The sequence below is a fragment of the Mytilus galloprovincialis genome, chromosome 7, assembly GCF_965363235.1.
Source record: "Mytilus galloprovincialis chromosome 7, xbMytGall1.hap1.1, whole genome shotgun sequence".
Lineage (NCBI taxonomy): Eukaryota > Metazoa > Mollusca > Bivalvia > Mytilida > Mytilidae > Mytilus > Mytilus galloprovincialis.
In genome coordinates this window covers 67,244,249-67,264,167 of record NC_134844.1, presented here as the reverse complement: position 1 = coordinate 67,264,167, position 19,919 = coordinate 67,244,249, and the positions used below count along the sequence as shown (strand labels likewise).

Genomic DNA, 19,919 nt, shown 5'->3' with positions numbered 1-19,919 from the left:
GATATACATGATACATCCCTATATTGATTACAATACATTATAAGTACCAGAACTGAATTTAACCTTTAACGCTTATTATAAACCAGTCCATCTAAGAATAGGCGTGTTGGGATAAACTCAGCAATAAAGTGTCAAGTAAAGGTCATTGATCTGTTTAAAAATTGTAAACACTATACCTTTATGTGTATTCGCAAATTAAAGTGAGACACAGTGTAAAACAGACTTTAAATCCATGTTATAGTTGCACTGATTCTTTTTTAAATTATCTTGGTGACACTGATAGGGGATCCGAAATAACGGCAATCATCCGTATCACACAAATCTTCAATTAGACTGTAAGCTCCTCCCGATTTGTTGAAAAAACATGTTTCAAATGCTTTCAATTGAACCAATTGATCTTTAATTTTACATTTTGGAAATGAACAACACATACACGTTACTCCTATATGTATATGTTGCGGCATCAAGTTGAATTATGTATTCAGCTATTGTCGCTTAGTGGGTTTTTTTTCTTACTCAGGCATCAGACAGGGTGTTGTTTTGTATATTTGAATTGATTTAATTTGACTATTGACGGTCATTTAAGAATTGACGATGCTGTCTAAGTTTTGCATTTTTTAGTTTGGCCAATTAATCACTTGCTGTGATGTTACGAACATTTTGCATTATTTACTGTCATTTTGTTTAGGCTATTATCATCTAGATGTTTTTATTTTATGTACTCTATATTGTTGATTTAGTTTTTTTTAGGAAAATGACTTGAAATTCGTACATTCTGCAGGTTACCTATAGTAATATTTCTTTTTTTAGGATTGACGAAGTATAACAGATATGAAGTATCTTGTAAACTTGATTATTTTAATCAGATGTCTGAAAATACAAGGTGGGTACATAAAACAAGTATTAGGATATTATAAGTAGAATAGAGAATAAAAGAGAGGAATGTGCCAAAAAGATATATATTCGACAAAAGAAACGGACACTAGTTCAAGGTCACTTATAGGTTTTTAAATCTGCTTGAAAATTCCCCACCCGGAGATGGCTAGAGGTTCATGTCTTGGGACTGGGACATTAACGTATTGGTATGAACATTAATTTTATGAGATGATCTGAACCTGTACATAAACCTCTGGCCAATGTATGCATAATGATGAATTGTTGAATTGAACCCATTTTTTAAAACCAATGAAAATAACACTTTTGTTGCGATTGACGCACTATTCGGTCTGCTGTTTATTTGTTTGCTTTCATCTTATACAATGTAGTTGATGTGTTTTCTCGATTTTTGTTTGTACTAGGATTTGTTTTATCTCAATTCATCCATAACCTTTGGACACCTGTATACTACTGTTGCGTGTATCTATCAATTGTATACTTTTACAGACCAAAACCTTTATAATGTGATTATAGATGTATTGCTTGTATTTGTTTATGAATTAGTTTTTTCTTATATAATATCATAAGTTGCGTGTATCATGCCGTTGATTAACTTGCACGTGGACATGTAGACTGTGTATTGGTTGAACCAAACGTGTACGACACTAGTGATAATTTCAATTTGCACATTGTAAAGTTTTGCATTTAATATTTATATAATTTCAGAAGCGAGTAAATATAAAGGATTCACTGCCAAGTTTGTTACTTACAAATACACTTTTTAACCGAGTTTTTCAAGCAGTTACATTGATTCATACCGTCGAAAATATGTACATACACCAGGCAACAATTGCTTATATTAATCTGTCTCCTTTTCAATTTTGAACGTTAATGCACATGATTGTCAAAACTGGTCATTAATCTATTCCGATTTAGTTACCACAATATCAGCCTCTTTCTTTGTATAAACATTATTTAAGGATGTTTGCTGGTCATGTTTTGGAATTTTTGTCAGGTTTTCGAAATCCTGCCTCTGGTTTTATCCATTTGAATGCCTTAAAAATATTTACTAATGGACCCCCATTTTTCTTTTCATAAATTTTGTACATGTATAATTATAAGCCATTTGTCTTAGAAAAACTTATTCATTTTTTAATTGTTATTGAGAACTTTAATTGGTCAATGATAAAGCTATGAAAAACCAAGAGAGATCGTTTTCCCGCCAAAATTCCAATGTCTAATTTTTTTTTGCTTTTTTGCTTCCTCAAGTAATACCTTATCAATATATTTCCGACTTTTCTTCCATTAACAAATTGGTCATTACAAATGTGGAAAGATATATCTTGTTTAAGGAAGGGAATCATACCTAGCAAAATAACACTCTCATGCAAACAAACATTTCCGAAACGAGCCTCATGAATATATTTAAGTGAAATAACACTAGTGATGTGTTTTTCAGCGCTCAATATACATTCTAATTGAAACCTTTTTGCTGATATCCTTTTTAGTCAAATGAAGCATCTTTATATATAGAAGCTTTTTAATGACAATAAACGACTTGGAATGATTTAAAGAACAAATTTTGAATCTTAATTTTACATGACACTAGATAATATGATTCTAGCTTTAGCAATCAAGCATTTAGTTGGCCTTGTTAACATTACTGTTTTATTCATTATTGTTTGTATGCATGTTATATTAATCACAATGGAGCCTTTTATTTAAACAAGAAAAGAACAACATATATTTCAGGTGACTTAGAATGGAAGGTTCTTGAAAAAGTAAGAGATTATGGACAAAATGTGACATTATTTTGCAATGTTTCAAACTGCTGCCCAAAACTTGCAGGATGGGATAAGTACACTCCAGCACAACAGACACTATTCATAGATCTTAAAAAAGGACGACCAAATAAAAAATATGACGTAAAGGTTTTAAAGGATTGATACACCTTAGTTATACAAAATCTGACTAAAGAAGATCTTAATGTTTCATATGCCTGTGTATATGGCTCTACAATCGGCGATAAACAATCCCTACTGGAAGAGAATGTTTTTAATTGTAAGTACTAGCTACCACTGAGTAAATATGTCGTTTTGAAAATTTGATGTGATTGAATCATCACATCCTGCTACAACACAAGACTGTTTGTCGAGTTTTCTTTAAACATGCTAAAGAATACTTTTGGATTGAAACAAAGGCATATGTGGGATGATATAAGAAAAATAACTGTCACATTGACTTAACATACATCTCATTTTATTTCAAGATAGTCCCATTCACTTGATAAGTCCAGTTAATAATATTTGTAGAAAATTTTCCATAAGTTACTTTGGCAGTTTTGTTTTACTGCAAACGCCCCTTTTATCTTCATTAGAAACTTCGTAGGTGTGATGTTTTCTAAACACTCATACAGTATATAGGCTTTCATTTGATACCCGAAACGTGCGTTTCGTCAACACTAGACTAAGTAGTGACGAATCAAAAAGGTTACACGGCCGAATCAGTCATGACGCTGAAGATCATTGAAAACCAAACAATTCCGAATCAGTCATGACGCTGATGATCATTGAAAACCAAACAATTCCGAAAAGTTATGACTAATAAGAGGTGATGAGGATAAATTAGTCAGAATTTACTTAAAGTCAGCAGAATTCGAACAACATTGTTTTCTTGGACAATCAGACAGTGTTTCACAGGTCATGAGATACTTTAATGTAACTTGGACGGTGAACTATAATTATAAAAGCAATTCAGAAGAATAAAGAAAATATATTTGTTGTGAAAAGAAAATTTAGCGATACAAGATTTACAAACAAATAAAAAAGACCAATTTCGTCCGTTGACTTTTATACATGCTAGTTTAAGTATCCGTTGTTGCCGTTTTCATTGATTTCTTTGGTGTTTTAAGTTGCTTTTATCATGCGAAACTGACCAATTAAATTATCAGGAAGATGTATAAATAATTGAAAACAACTAAATTGACCAGTTGACTCTTTATAGCGACAACGGTTGACCAATTTTTAGGCTTTTGTCATTTTGTTTTACATATTTTAGGAGAGAATAAAAATAATAGTACTAAACTAGGAGAAGATCAAAGACCTATCAACGAGGTTGATTCGTTATCTACTTTAAAAGGATTTCATCAATTTTGTTTAAGTAAATTGGCTGATGCTGTTGCGAATGATTTTAAAATTGCATATTAACACATGAAGAAGGATTCATGGTCTGTGAAACATCAACTTATGTTGATTTATGGTACATTGTATAATCTATTTTGTTACAGACATAAGTACTACACAACACAATGGTCCAATTCATAACATAACTCTTTCTGTTGAGAACATGGGTACTACACAACAAACCGGTCCAATCGATAACAGACATTTGTCCGCTGGAGAAATGTAAGTTTGTAAATTGTAATTTAGTTCTAAAGATTTTATTGGCTATCATCTTAATATTACTTTCTCACAGGATACCTGTGTAATTGGAATTTACTTATTCTTTTATAATTCGAAGGATTTATTTTTTCAAGCTTACAAGCTTGACCATGCTAATAGAATTAAATATATAGGTAAGTGTATAAAATTATGTTAAATTTAAATAAATAGGTTATTCATGTTATTTACGATGCAATTTTATTTGGCACCTCCTGGTATATTATTTAAGGGAAGAAGTGTGTGTTGATTTTTCAAACATACGCGTTACCTACATCTATCATTTACGGTATGTACAGGTTAACAAATTTCCGGTTTTAATATTTCTTCTGGCATTTAGTTTTATTATGTCGTATATTTCCGTTCTGAAAATTTTGAAGATTTCTATCTTTGTTTCATTTATAATAATAATCACAAAACGGTAAGGTGTACATCCGTTATTTTTTCCGATTTGTAAGCAGACACAAAAATCAATGAAGGAATCAATTTATATTAGGGATTCGAAAAATTCGAAACACAATATTATACCAATTTTACGTATAGTGCGACGTTGTCTTATGGCATTAAACCCTCAACATTAAAACCAAGGACTAGATAATAGTCCAAGGAAGTTTATGCCATAATTAATAGCTCATTTACCACATGCACTAATTATGTTAACTGGCAATAATCTAATCAATTAATTATCTTACCTCTATAGACAATTCTAATGCAATTATTTTGTAACAATTGTTCTGATTGGATAACAGCAAGCGTAAAATTCTCTATCTCCTTGTCTGTAACGAAGGAAGCCGACATTTGGAATTTCGGAATGTATTGACATGTTATTTCTACAATAATAAACAAAAAACTCACTTGTTGCGCCTAAAAATCTTCTTTTTATCAAATTTTATTACATTCTGAAGCGGCACAGAAGCCAGAAAACGCCCGGTGTTTATGTTTGACGCCGGAAACATACCTATGACGTCACCTAGTGTAGGGACCAAAGAACATAACATCTTTTCGCGGAGTTTTCTTTAATGAACATTTTACACTGAAATAATGATTGCAATTTAATTATAAACTTGTTTTGCATTATAATAGAGATAACTGTATTGTATTTGAAGCTTTGCGGACGTCCATCGGTAGTTTTTCTGTCGCAAATACCCGTTTACCTGTCTCCGCTCCGCGTCGCCAGGTAAACTAAATTTGCGACAGTAAAACTACCGATGGACGTCCTTAAAGCTTCAAATACAATACAGTTATCTCTTAAATGATAACTCAAACAGTAGTATTTTGGAATCGTAATATAACACATCTAATGATTAGCAGAGGGGTGATAACTAGAACTTCCGGATACCTTTAACAATTTTCTGAGGGTCGACACAGTGTGCAACTATCTTGTTCTTAATAAGAACTATTATCTTGTCAACTTTTTCTCAAATTTGTGACGTAACTAACAGTAAAGCAAATGCAAATATTTCCTCTGACGGTACAGGGTTGATGGAATGACTAAGACATGATTAACTAAAAGTGTAAGCCTTGGAGGAAAAGTGCACTTGTTCATAGCCTACGTATGTTTTGAGGATTTCAAATTACAATTAAACGCAAACATTCAAATCGTATTTTCTTTTTGATTAATTCTGATTAATATTTAAATTCCCGGGAGGTGTTATTAATAAAAATAATATTTCTATCAGTAGGTAACGGCTTTCGAACGGGAAACCGATTAGTCGAGTATCATTTGGGTATTCGATACTCGTTACTACCGAGCGATACTCGAGTACTCGTTGACATCCCTAATTTATATTGATGTTTATTTTCATTATGTATTATGTTTAATTGTATAATACTAACATTTTAATAATATTTAATTATATATTATCCCTGTATATATAATATATATACAGGGATACTTAGCCCAATGCAGTAAGCTAAGACAATGGTTTAACAGCATTAAGTGCAATACAGATAATTTAATTGTTTAAAAACAATCATCTATATATAACAATCTTAACATTATCTGTTTTGGGCGTTCTTTTATCTATTGTAAATTAAATATATAAGCATTGATTCATCATTTTCTTCTTATTGACTTTCCTTAATTGTAATACGTAAAACCATGTGAACAAGACAATAAAAAGCAAACACTTGCTCTCCATGTCGTAGTCGATAATTCTTCTAAAATTCTTATAATGTGAAACTACAGGACCATTATTAAGCAAGCATGTTAAACTATACTTAACCTTTATAGTTTAATGCTTTAGTTTAAGAATCCTACCTGTATAGCTTAAAGGGAATATAGTTTAGCACCCAGTTCATAAATCTGGTAAGTTTTCTTCACTTTTCCACTATGGTATATATCTGATACGTAGTCAAACAATAAGAAAGTGACAAATAAAATGCTGATTTTAGTATTTTTTGAGAAAGTCAAAGTTGGACGTTGATCATTGTTTCTAAGTATCTGTTTACTATAAAAACTCATTGGAGATGTCAGGCATTTGGTACGCCAAATGTGCGTTTCATAAAGTGTTGAATCAAAAAGATTAAATTGCCAAATGAAATATGTCGCTGAAGAGCAATTAAACACCAAAAAATTCAATAATGTGTGCTTGAAATGAGGTCTTGATGCTAGATAGGTAAGAGGAAACATAAAATCCGCAGAAATCGAACGCTAATTTTTATCTTGGACAAACAGAAGGTAGTTCATTGATACGTTACAGTAGCATGGACAGTAAAGGGAAATTATTAAAACTACACTAAAGAATGTACAAAATCATTTTTTTTCTGAAAACAATGAGCTAGACAATATTTACAAACAAATCATGAAAATCACCATGTGTATGAATTTTGTGACGCGAAATTAAAAGTATTGATTATTCTGTTGTGTGAAGTTCCTAATAAACAGACGGGAACTAAGCTTGGAAACTTACGTGACATCAAACACACCTCCGGCATTATACAAATACTTTTTTTCAAAGCGTATTCATATGTTTGTCGTAAATTCATGAGGTGTAAAAATCTTATCAATGGCGGATGAATTCCACCGTGGTTTGCAGTGGACCACATGTTTTCTAAAAGCATAATATTTCTAAATGATTTGGCCTACCAAATTTAAGAAACATTCAATTATTTCAGTAACGTCGTTTATAAACCAAAATTGTAAACGTATGATCAACTGTAATCTTGAAATTTTCATCTTTTATCTTGAAATTATTAGCTTTAATTTTAAAATTATGATATTTTATTTCTAGCTAATAGCTTATTGTATCTATACATACCTAAACCACCTATAATTCACGGCTAATTTTTTTGTAAAATTTAAAAGAAAGATAGGGATGCATCGAAAGTCTTTTATAGCTTCGTGTAGCCTAATATTTCGAATTAAGTTGGACGTTCAAAGATAAAGTTGGAAACTCCAAGATATTAGTTGATTATTCCTAGATTAATGTTGAGAATTCAGAGAATTAAGTTAATAATTACAAAATTAAAGAAGGAAATTCCAAGATGAAAGTTAATAATTGCAAGATTAAAATTGACGATTTCAAGACTATAAGTTGAAAAATGGATATTACTAGTAATATATTATAGTTAAACATAAAATTTAAAAAAAATAAATGACCCAAAAACGCTTCCGTACGTTATGTTCTTCATTGAATTAACTCATATAATAATTAGAACCATATTGTCTTAATTATGTCATTACCGTCAAGACGACTGACCAAATGTGTCTCATTCCGTTTTGTGTTCATACGATTCCGTTATTTATCTTTTTTAATATTCTCGATGAACTCGAGAAAATACTCTTGTCTCATATGTATCTGTTAAATTCCTTTGAGTCAGGCAAACCTTAAGATTTCTACACTAGAAAGTATGTTACTGACATTCTTTTTTTATTAACATTTTCAATACTAAAGGTTCGACAATTAAGTTAATAAAAAAGAAGAACATTGCAATTTCAAATACAATTTATTATACTCCAAGAAAAGAGATATTTGACATTATCTTATGGTTGTGGATTGATATCTATCTGTTTGAAGAGGTATATCATGTATCAAACTACACGGAGTGTGATACGAAACAGTGATGTGAAAACTTAAATGATATAATTTCTGCAAATAACAATTGTAAGACAATAATATATACATGCTACTGGAGTTACACTTTGACTTTTGCGGATTATTTAGAATTATGTACTCAAGGATTAGAGTACTTTACCTTATTTGGTAAACACTTTCGAAATTGTATGTCCTTAACAGGTTTTAACGTCATTTTGTACTTTATTTGCCCATGCACATTTTGTTTATCCGAGTGTCACGGATAAATCGTTTGTCAACAAAACTAACGTGGTGTGTACAAAACTATAGTCCTTGTATCTTCATTGAATTTGTTTTGTAAGAAATGTTGTCCTGAATAACGTTTGATAGTAGACTTATTAGAAATAAACAATATTTATTTACATTTTTATATAACACAATGAAGGTATGTACTAGTACTGAGCCATACAAAAGGACTATAATTTTGTGTATGTTTAATTTTTGGCATCATCAATATTAATATTTGACTCTAGGAACATGTGTCAATATGCAGATCTGATATCATAGGCATGGTATGCCAACGTTCAACACATAGTTTAGATAATGAATATTATACACCTATTGACTGGGTGTGAGGTTAATAGCAAGTTTGTTGTCCCTGAGGTACCAACTATTGCTCGAGGCAAAGCCGAGAGCAATAGTTGGTATGCGAAGGGACAACAAACTTGCTATTACCCGCAAACCCAGTCATTAGGTGTTTTATTATACTGAACAACACAGCCATTAAGTATTTTATATATATACCAAATAACTAATTTTCTAAAAGTGTATATATCATCTGAAAGAAAACAAAAATGTCACATAACTTTATATGCACATGCTGAACTATACTTTATTTTATAATTCGTTTTGTATTAATAAATATTTCATTAATTTCAATCAAGACTAGAAATACTTGTGTTAAACGTTCTGTGCTTATAAAAAATTCTAGCTAAAATACACCAAACGCAAATTCACTTTTAATATACGGAGAGCGAACCCATATTAAGAATAAGGTACTATATTTTAGATCTTCAAAAAAATCTCCGTGAAGATTTTTTTTTTCTTTTTTATAATTGCTTCTTAAAAGTGAAATTACAATCAACACAAACAGATTCCACCGTTTAAAATATTAGCGGGAGTTTGACGTTGCAAAGCATACGTAACCAAGCAGAGTAGTCAATGACATCATTATCGTCCAATGAAAAAGAAGCATGAAAAAGTACGGGAAAGATGATTATGAAACTATTCACCGGGGCAATAGTCTTTAAAACTATTGACTGGCAAATGGTTCTGTGAAATGAAATAGCACAACTATTTCATTACTTTTTATATAGAAAAAACACACTGAAGTATAATAACAATATCTATTAACTAATACATTCTTCTCAAAACTGTCATTGTTTATCGGTAATTGAACTATTTGTTGATTGCAGTGTTGGTATTGTATTTGGAGTTTTCGTAGTAGTGTCAGTTGTTTCTTCTGTTATCTTCTTTTGGAAACGTAGAAGAGAAATGCACAGAAACATTGGAAACAGAAATGCAGGTAATATGATATTTAACACAATCTGGGTTGTCTTCATTAGTTCAATAAAAAAATTATAATGCAATTTTCTCTGGTGTATACTAATCCGATAAGATCCGACAATTAGCATATATGTCATAAAATATCAATTTTAAAACTGCATAATAAAAGTACGCAATTCATCTTCAATATTATACAGACATACATCAATTATTTGCTCTAAACATCAGCGTCAACTCATAGTTAATTTGATAAACACACACAGATCATCAAAATACACATTGTATCTGCTTTTAATTTTTAAACTACAGCATAACAGAATATCAGTAATACCAGAATACTAAAATGACAATCTGGACAAATTGGAACCATTGATCGTGTATTGGCAAGATTTTTTTTTTTTTGGGGGGGGGGAGGGGTATCTTCATTTGTAATTACTTTGAGTTTTGATTATGTCTTAACTAAATAACAACTCACTTAAGTTTTAAAATAAATATATCAACATGGGAACTTAGGTCCTGAAATGTCTGTCAGATGTGTCTAGTGTTGCTGTTCGCCAGTTTTATCATTAAATACAGACATTTCTATCTTAATTTTCAGGTTCAAATGAAGATGTGCCATTAATAAGTAAGTAATTTCGTTTATCAATGAAAAAGGAATTTAGTCTATTATACCGTGTATTGAAGTTTTTAGTTTTCATATTTCATGTATGTATTTGAAATTGATAACATGTCAGTCTATCTAGTTTTCAATTTTGTTTACGTTTTTACCAATACGACAAAGTTACTTTTAGTTAGATTTCACCTGCCCAATTTGTCATCAAATCGTGAAAAAAAGAGAAAAAATACGTGATATTTAGAGACTAATAAATTATGGTATTATCTTCTTTTCACTTTGAACACTCAAAGTTGAACTGGACTGAAAATACAGTTGAAGTCGCTATGAGACTTTGCGTCAAAATGTGTTTAAATACATCATCCTTTTAGCCTTAAAATTTATGAAACTTTTACTGACTTGATTTGGTAATGCATCGTTGAAAGATTTTGACGATAATTGTCAATATATTTATGACAAAGTATTTGTAAGAATGCACCTTTTTGTTGGTAATCATTTGAATACGGTTTTATCTTTCGTTGGCACTGCAGGTCAGACGATCATTTACCTTTGTAATTGTATGCCTAAAGGATTGTCAATGAATTCTATTGATTTTTTACAGTCACAACAAAAATAATAGGATTGGAGTAAGGTTGACATCTTGGTTTTAATCCGACACTTTTTAAACCATCAATAAAACTTCTCTAAAATAGTTTTGAAATGCCCGATATGAAGACTAAGACCAGTAGTAAAAACCAATACATCTTTTAATCTCAGGATGAATAATATAAAAACGTAATCTTATGAATAAAAATAGCTTTATTTGTTCTATCCTTTTGAAAACTTAAAGCTAAAACTATACATTTAAAGTTATGTAACTATGATGTATATATAATGTATTTAACAAAATTGCATCAATGTTTGTATTCAATTATCAAAATTGAAATGCTATATAAAGTATATAAAACATGCAATCCCAAAATCTTAAGTAACTGAAAAATATAAGTGCATATTCGTCTTCTTCTTCTTGTGGATGTTGAATATCATTATAACGCCTTTATATTTTCATAGTAATACTGAGACGTAGAACCTTAATGACATTTTTTACAGATCCTTTTCTTGAAGAACCCAATGATATTCATTGCATAGAGGGTAAAGATGCAATTTTAACTTGCAAACTTAGGCCGGATATACCGCCAGTAAAATGGTTGAAAAATGACAGAGAATTAACACAAAATGAAAAGTATATTATTTCAATGGAAGATACACAACACAAATTTACAATAAAGAACATAACAGAAAGTGACAGCGGAGACTATTCTGTGCAAGTTGGATTGTTTTCCAAAAAAATACAACTCAACATTACAGGTATCTAAACTACTAAAATACTGAGGTTTCTGCTTTAACTTGATTCAGTAATAGTTGTACTGGCAAGACATCTTAGATAATGTAATCATACCATGGGTATTAATCTTTTTGTATTTGACAGACACCAACATTGATATTTTTTTAAATATAGTGTCTAAAATTATAACATTAATATTTCAACCTTCATGAATTGAACCGATCTAGCATCATTCTGATATCTTTTATATTAAGATATAGCCAAGGCTTAAGCAAAATTTATAACTTATTGCATAATTGATTTTATCAAAATTAAATTTCAAATTTAAATGAGATATCTTTTTGGCTTATACCTTGGTTAATTTCTATTTTCTGCAAAACCTATTTGTTAAATAATTAGTCTTAATAAAATATCAGTGTAAACATGTCTGTGTGATTCCAAATGTCATAGTGACATCACATGTAAAGTGTCTATGTTATAGAACGTTTTTCATATACATGATATATCAATAACATATTTGCTTTCGTATTTTTGTTTATGCCTGTCCCTTTAGGTATATATTTTGTCTACATTTTTGCATTAAGAAGCTGCATCTGAAGGTTAAATACTATACATATACATGTACGTTATTAATAAAATGAACATAAAATCCCAAAATCTTTATCTACTGAAAATATAAGTGCATATTCGTCTTCTTCTTTTTGCGGATTTTGAATATCATTATATCGCGTGAATAATTTCATAGTAATATTATGACGTAGAATCTTAATACTTTTTATCTGATTTAAAACATGTTTTACAGATCCTTTTCTCGAAGAACCCAATGACATTCATTGCATAGAGGGTGAAGATGCAATTTTAACTTGCAAACTTAGGCCGGATATACCGCCAGTAAAATGGTTGAAAAATGGCAGAGAATTTACACAAAATGAAAAGTACATTATTTCAAAGGAAGATACACAACACAAATTTACAATAAAGAACACAACAGAAAGTGACAGTGGAGACTATTCTGTGCAAGTTGGAATATTTTCCAAAAAAATACAACTCAACATTACAGGTATCTAAATTATTAAAAAACTGAGGCTTCAGTTTTAAATTTATTTAGCAATAGTTGTACTGACCACAGATCTTACATAGTGTAAACATACCATGGGTATTGCTCATTTTGTGTTTGACGGAGACCAACATTAATAGTTTGTTTTTAAACTCTGTCTTACATTATAACATTAATGTTTCAAGCTTCTTGAATTGAAAGTGAAACTGCAAAAATCTCGATATAGCATCATTCAGAACTCTTTCATATTTAGATATAGCCAAGGCTATGTATTGTGTTGGGCTTTAGCAACACAAATACGATATGTTATTTCTAAGTTTTCTTTCCATTTCAAGTACATTTTTTGCAATATGTTAATTTTAAAAGCCCCACATGTTGATAGTTTAATTTTCTCAATTTGAGCGTCTAAATTTAACACGCAACGTTGAATATAGAATTAATCATATTGTCTATAATACATATCCTATTGCTATGAAACTTTTTCAGCAGTCTTATAATATATTAAGCTTTGTTCATACCAAGTTTTATAAAGATTGGTCAACTTTTTCTATCCTATTAGGTCCGAGTACACAGTTATCGTCCTTTGATTGTCGTTGTCCACGAATATAGTCCTTATTGTGGACAGTGTGTTACTTGCCATATTTGTGATACCCCTTCCAAATTTATTTCTTCATGTTTTATGCCTCATATAGTAAGTAAGGGGTGAAATGACACTGTAAAATAATTTGGGTCATAAATATTATTGTAAAGTAGTGATTATGTCCAGCTGAAAAAGGTAAAAAATTAGCACTTCGGAAGCTGTTAAAAGATTTCAAGACCCCCTTAACATAAAATTATGGATATTTTGAGCTAGAGCTGATGAAGTTTTCTATAATTTTGATATAATTTGTCCCAAAAGAAGGACAACAAAATATTATTGAGAAAGCGCAGGTGGGATTTGTTTAAGTTTCATTTATTGTCGAAAAGAAATGCACTACGAAATAACTGTGTACTCGGACATTATCAATAACATATTTATAAAAGTCCAGATGTTATTATAATTCTAATCATGGCAATACTGAAAGTCGGACGGTTCGTGAAGCCAAATAAAGTACGAAGTTGATAATTTTGAATAATGTCTTACATAATAACACTAATGTTCCTAACCTAATAAATTGTGCGTAACCATGGTAACTGAAAAAGCTGTCGGTAAATGATATTTATTACTGAATTTCCCTAAATAGATTAATTTGATCTTGGCACTGCAGAGAAATACTCTAAGGTCATTTGATTTAGTGTAACTTAAAGGCGCTTTCATATCTGTACTGTTTAAAAAAAATAATATGTGTTTATTGACAACAAAATCGTTGACATAAAGGTAAAAAATGTATATCATAGTATCCTATATTGTCAAATTGATTCTTCGTAATCGTATATTCCTGTTTTCTCCTATTCATTCTAAACTTAAGCATCATTAATCATTGCGAACCTATGTTTCAAATTATATGCAAAAGATGTGAATATGTATTTGTTCGTTTACATTATAATTTTGTGATTAAAACATTTGCCCTTCACATACAATGTATGTCTTTGACAGACTATTTCCTTGAAGACCCTTACGATATTGAATGCATAGAAGGACAGGATGCAATTTTTTCCTGTAAAGTTTGGCCTAAGAGTCCATCAGGAAAATGGTTTAAAGATGACAATGAAATAAAGCCGTCTGTTTATTGTATAATGTCCACAGTAGATACACACTATGAATTTAAACTGAGGAACACAAAACCAAGGGATAGTGGAGAATATTGTGTGCAAGTTGGAAAGTTTTCAAGAAAAATGCACCTGAAGATAAAAGGTTTGTATTCTTTTAATGTCGTTTGGAAGGGTCATATTTTTATTTTTAATATCTTTTACCATTAAGAGTAGTCCTTCGATGTTCATAGTCCTTATCTTTCCTCTGAATCTCATGGACTTATTTCAATCAAAATTTGGCTGAATATATTATAGGTATATTTTGGGTTTTTTATTCCTCGTTCCTTTTTCCCAATAAAACAACATAATCCCTGGGTGGAATTGGACAAAATAGTAAAGTGTAAATCATTGTTTAATATATTGAACACTATAATTGAGCGAGGAAATTTAAAAGAGCAAAAATGCCAAGAATCTTAGATTTACCTAGTAAATACTTAACATATTAACTGATGACTCCGTAGAGGTAGGTATAACTACCTTTGATTGACGATTTCTAACAACTAATGAAGTGTTTGCTGGTTACCTGTAAAACTATGTATATAACTCTGATGAAAGATTACATTTGTTTTATATAAAAAAAAAACAACTGTAAATATCAAAATAAATCAACAAAACGAACACGATCTACAAGAAACATTATACGAGTGAGGCAATGAGCGAATTGCTGAATGGAGTCTAGAAATTTCATATTATCGGTTTGACTTGATAAGATGGAAAACAACTTGTAAATTACACATATTGTCATCAAAACAAAACATACAAACTATTTAGATGTCTAAAACGATTAATTTAATTTCTATAGAAGATTTTGTCATTTCTTTTTGACTTCTCTGAACTTTTTTGTGTAATAATGAAATGCTTACTAGCAAATCCATATAAGTTTAGTAAAATAAACACTCTTATTACTGCCATTAATTATGTTAATGCTCGTTTAAATTTGTGGTGCAGAATGCTCTATTAAGGTTCTAAATATAGTGTCTATTAACTTATATTGATCTACACAAATGTATTAAATTAACAGTCGAAGTTAAATTGCATTATGCATGTTATGGGTGTTTAATCTTTTTTTTTATAATTAATAGCGTTGGCTATTTGTGGTAGAATAAATCTGCAATTTGTGTTGCCGGTTGACATTAAAATCATCATGACATTTTGTTTCAATTCATAAGTAGGTAAACAACTAGAAACCACTTAAACGATTTAACTATGATCATATTTAAAAATTTTTGATACTAGAAATTCCAAGGGAAATAAGTGCAGATGAAAGAAATGCATATATGGATCCAATAAAATCCGGAGAAGAGGTTAGACAATATGTTAGAATTCAGGTCATAGGAAAAGATCGTGTTGGAAAGACAAGTCTTGTACATAGACTACTATTTCTAGACGAGGGAAAATATAAAGGAAAAAGCACTGATGGAATTGATATAAATAGAAAATGCCAAATTAGAACAAGCGATGGTGAATGGATCGTTGGTGAGGGTAAGGAACATATACGTTTTCCTAGATGCAAATAAAAAGAATGTTTTATATCTCATTATAATTGTAAAGTTTAAGTGTAAAGAAAAGTGTAAAGAAAACACCAACACCAAACTTAATTTTAACATGATCAAGACATAGTAAAAGACAGACAGTATTCTGTCATTTACTTTGTCTTGATCATGTAAAAATTAAGTTTGGTGTTAGTGTTTTAAGCCATCTTTGAATGTATATATAAAACACCCAATCGACCTTGATGTTTAATGGAATATTCAAATCTTGACACAGAATTACAATTCATTTGTAAGTGTTTTGATCTAAATGAAGTTAGTTATGTGATTTGTCGAAAAATTGGACTGGTTTTTTTTTATAGAAAAATATATAAAACAGTTGAAAAAGGACACAACTAATCGAAGTTTGTTTATATGATTATTAACGTTATCTACATATACTGACTATGTTTGTGAATACATTTTAAATGGTGTTGCGTGCACCAAAGACTTATTCATAACATATCCATGGAAATTAGAAAAGATATGCAATGACCATCACCGACACTGTAGTGGTACATTAATAATATGTTGCTAATACATCATGTATATGAGATTTGCAGGCAGTTCAAATCATCTGTTCCTTTAATGTTACAAGAAATCACAAATCATTACCATGTGTAAACACAACGTCTTGGAATTGTAATTATTCTTCTTTTTACAGTGTAAAGAAAATAAAAATAAGTTTGGCTTCTAACTGCTTTTCTGTGACACATATATACATGATCTATGTTCATATCCGAAATGTATCTTACTGTAGTGATATACCACACAGATTGAATATATAATTGTTTTCCTATTTTGATAGCATGTTTTGTATACGATAGACACAGGTGCAGAAAAGAAATGTTTATTATTATATCTGTTTAGAAATATCCCATTACACAATATAAACAGAAGAATTCACCAATTTAGAATGAATTTTACACACTTCATCTCCTAATCAAACTTTTTGTTTGTCTCCGACCAAAAGAAACATGTGATGACATACAATAAGAGAATTATCCAGTTCAGCATCTGCTGACATAATGAAATATGTCATCCTGAAAGGAGTACCTGGTGTTGTCATTAAGCCTAATGTATTGTATGAGTTGCAATATTATTCTTTTGTAGTTGATACAGAAAAGGAAATCATAAAAAGGATTCTGCAAGCTGCAAACATAAAACAAAGAGGAACAGACCCAGTTTCTGAGCTGTCACTTCCTATTCCAGCTGACGAAAAACAGATGCACAGTGGTCAAGAACCAATTCAAATTAAAGAGAAGAAAATTGGAACAAAAACATTTAATGAACATGACGAAACGCCTAACCTAAAGGATGAGACACAATATGCAAGTAACACTTCGGCTGTTTCAAGCACCAATTTAGAGGAAAACAAATTAAACATGGGAGAAAATGTGGAAAAACAAAACAACCCGGACCAAATAGCTGATTCTTTTACTTTTTCTGCCCAGCCTCAACACCTTTTGTCAGACAAAAATGACCACATTACTGAAGCGATGAAGGAAAAATTTAATGACCTTATTTTGTATGCAAGAGCGAAAAAAGAAAAGATGACCTCAGAGGGTTTAATTGAATGTGGCATATGGGATTTTGCAGGTCAAAAGGATTATTATGCCTCACACCAGACCTTTTTTACTCCACATGCAATCTATCTTCTTGTTGCAGATATTAATGAAGAAATAAAAGCTATAAAACACGATGAAGAGTTAGATTTCGATTCTGTTGGAGGTAAGATCTTTCGGATAATACACATACATCTATAAATTAAAACTCAACAGAAGATTAATTTTATCCAACAAATCTAGTTGTAAGTTTCAACATGCGAAAGTTGTCTCCAACAACTTATTTCCTACAACATTAAAAGCATTCGTTTTTATAGATTATGGGCCTTTAAGGGATGAATTTAGAAAAAAAATGTCACATGTTTACAATAAAGATAGTAAACTTGTTTAATAGATAAACAAAAATCATAAAAAGCGATTTGCCAATTTAACTGAAACCATCAGGTCTTTTCTACATGGAATAATTGCCTTTAAAAAAAACACCATATTATTTGATTTTTGACAAGTTTTACGAGGTGTAAAACCAGCATATAATATGTTGTTTAATGTTATTTATGCCACCGCCGCTCTGCATCGGAGACATTAAGTATTATCCTTGTCCGTCCCCAAAAACTGGTTTCAGTTCTCTGACTTTACGTTGCCTCAACCAAATGTTATTAAACTTGTACATAATGATTAGTGTCACAAAGTTCGAAATTGGGTGGCGTAACATTTACCGTTCTTCAGTAATGCCCATTTATATATTGCAGAATTTTTCGTTTCCGTTCTCTTACTGTATTCTGACGCAAGCTAATATTATGAAACATTTCACAAAATGCTTATTACCACAAAACATAAATCGATTTTTAAATTGGTAGACGTGACCACTATTGTTTTCAAGTTATGCTCCTTTATAAATGAATAACAAAATGCTAAAATTCCTACATTTGTAAATGGAAGTTGACTCATGCATAATTAAAAAGCGGAGACATATTTGGCCCATAGTCAATTCTACATTAAATTTATTTTGTTCAATCTTCACGATTTCGGAATTCCTACAAGAATTCTTAAAAAGAAGGTACAACATTGATACAAGTATTTTGTCCTAGAGGGGATAATTCACACTCTGTAAAGAACAATTATCTCAAATTAACATTATTCAGAAGCTTTACAATATACTTGTTACATTTCGAGGAAGTGTTTTTCAACAAATAACCTGCACTCCCATGGGCACTTCCTGTGCTCATCGTCTTGCTGATTTGTAATCACTCAATAGAAAGATAACACCATAACAGGGCTTCTCATACAGAACATAAATAAACTAGAAAGACAAAAGAATGATTTATGCTTTTTTCTAATTGTGAAATTACCATTTCTATGAAGAAAAAAAGCAAGCAGCATATATAGATGAATTCAAAATCTGTGTAGTTGATTTGATATTCCAGAGTTTGCATAATCTATTAGTCTTCTTTCCTTCATATCGAATTGCTGCTTATAAAAAACCTTTAAAAGAAGAGTTCAAAATATTGAAGATGAAGTATTCTTTCGAATATCCTTTGTTTCTAGAATGAAATCTAACGAATCAGACTTATCACATAGATGTTGTACTTACATGAACATTACGATGGGTGCAACATACAAAAAATGATTTACTAACATTTCCAGAGCACCTGATGATAACCCCTGTTTTGTGGGATTTGTGTTGCTTGGTCTTTAGTTTTCTGTTGTGTATTGTGTACATTTGTTTGTCTTTATGTCGATTTTCATTTTGTGTCATGGTGTTGACGGTTTGACGTTGATTCATACGTTTGAATGTCCTTTTTTTTACACTATTAACAACAGACTATGTTAAATTTCTAGTTTATAAAACATACATGGATTTCACATTTAACTTTTATTTCAAATTTGAAACATCATATGACTTATTTGTTTTTCAGATTACATTGACTTTTGGTTAGACAGTATTCATTGTTTTTGTAAAGATCTGTCAGCAGTAAAGTTATGTCCACCCGTTATACTGGTTTGTACTGGTATTGACAAAATTGAAAAGGTACACATATTATTGTTAGATATATATGTTGGAACAACTGTATGTCTAATTAATTTTTTTTTCAAAACTGTTCATTTTTAATGCATATATACATATGTATACAGTTCTTATGCATCCCGCCATTGCGTTATTGTGGTATAGTCATAATTTGTATTCTGGTCCTTTATTCTTGCTTA

General features: G+C 30.5%; 2 protein-coding genes across 2 annotated transcripts in view; both read left to right on the top strand.

Annotated features, from left to right (window-relative positions):
- Nucleotides 1-807: 807 nt before the first annotated feature.
- LOC143084246 (immunoglobulin superfamily member 22-like) lies at nucleotides 808-12,900 on the top strand. Its single transcript, XM_076260655.1, has 6 exons — nucleotides 808-883; nucleotides 2,629-2,937; nucleotides 4,163-4,280; nucleotides 9,805-9,914; nucleotides 10,494-10,520; nucleotides 12,635-12,900. Exons 3-6 carry the CDS (start codon nucleotides 4,222-4,224, stop codon nucleotides 12,898-12,900), a joined length of 462 nt encoding a protein of 153 aa, XP_076116770.1. The 5' UTR covers nucleotides 808-883; nucleotides 2,629-2,937; nucleotides 4,163-4,221.
- A 1,582-nt stretch (nucleotides 12,901-14,482) lies between these two features.
- LOC143083515 (uncharacterized) overlaps nucleotides 14,483-19,919 on the top strand; it is a 344,761-nt gene continuing 339,324 nt past the window's right edge. The window contains exons 1-4 of the mRNA XM_076259769.1: nucleotides 14,483-14,723; nucleotides 15,857-16,102; nucleotides 17,263-17,880; nucleotides 19,631-19,743. Coding sequence (XP_076115884.1) covers nucleotides 14,606-14,723; nucleotides 15,857-16,102; nucleotides 17,263-17,880; nucleotides 19,631-19,743 — 1,095 coding nt within the window. The 5' untranslated portion in view covers nucleotides 14,483-14,605. The remainder of the gene's footprint in view (nucleotides 14,724-15,856; nucleotides 16,103-17,262; nucleotides 17,881-19,630; nucleotides 19,744-19,919) is intronic.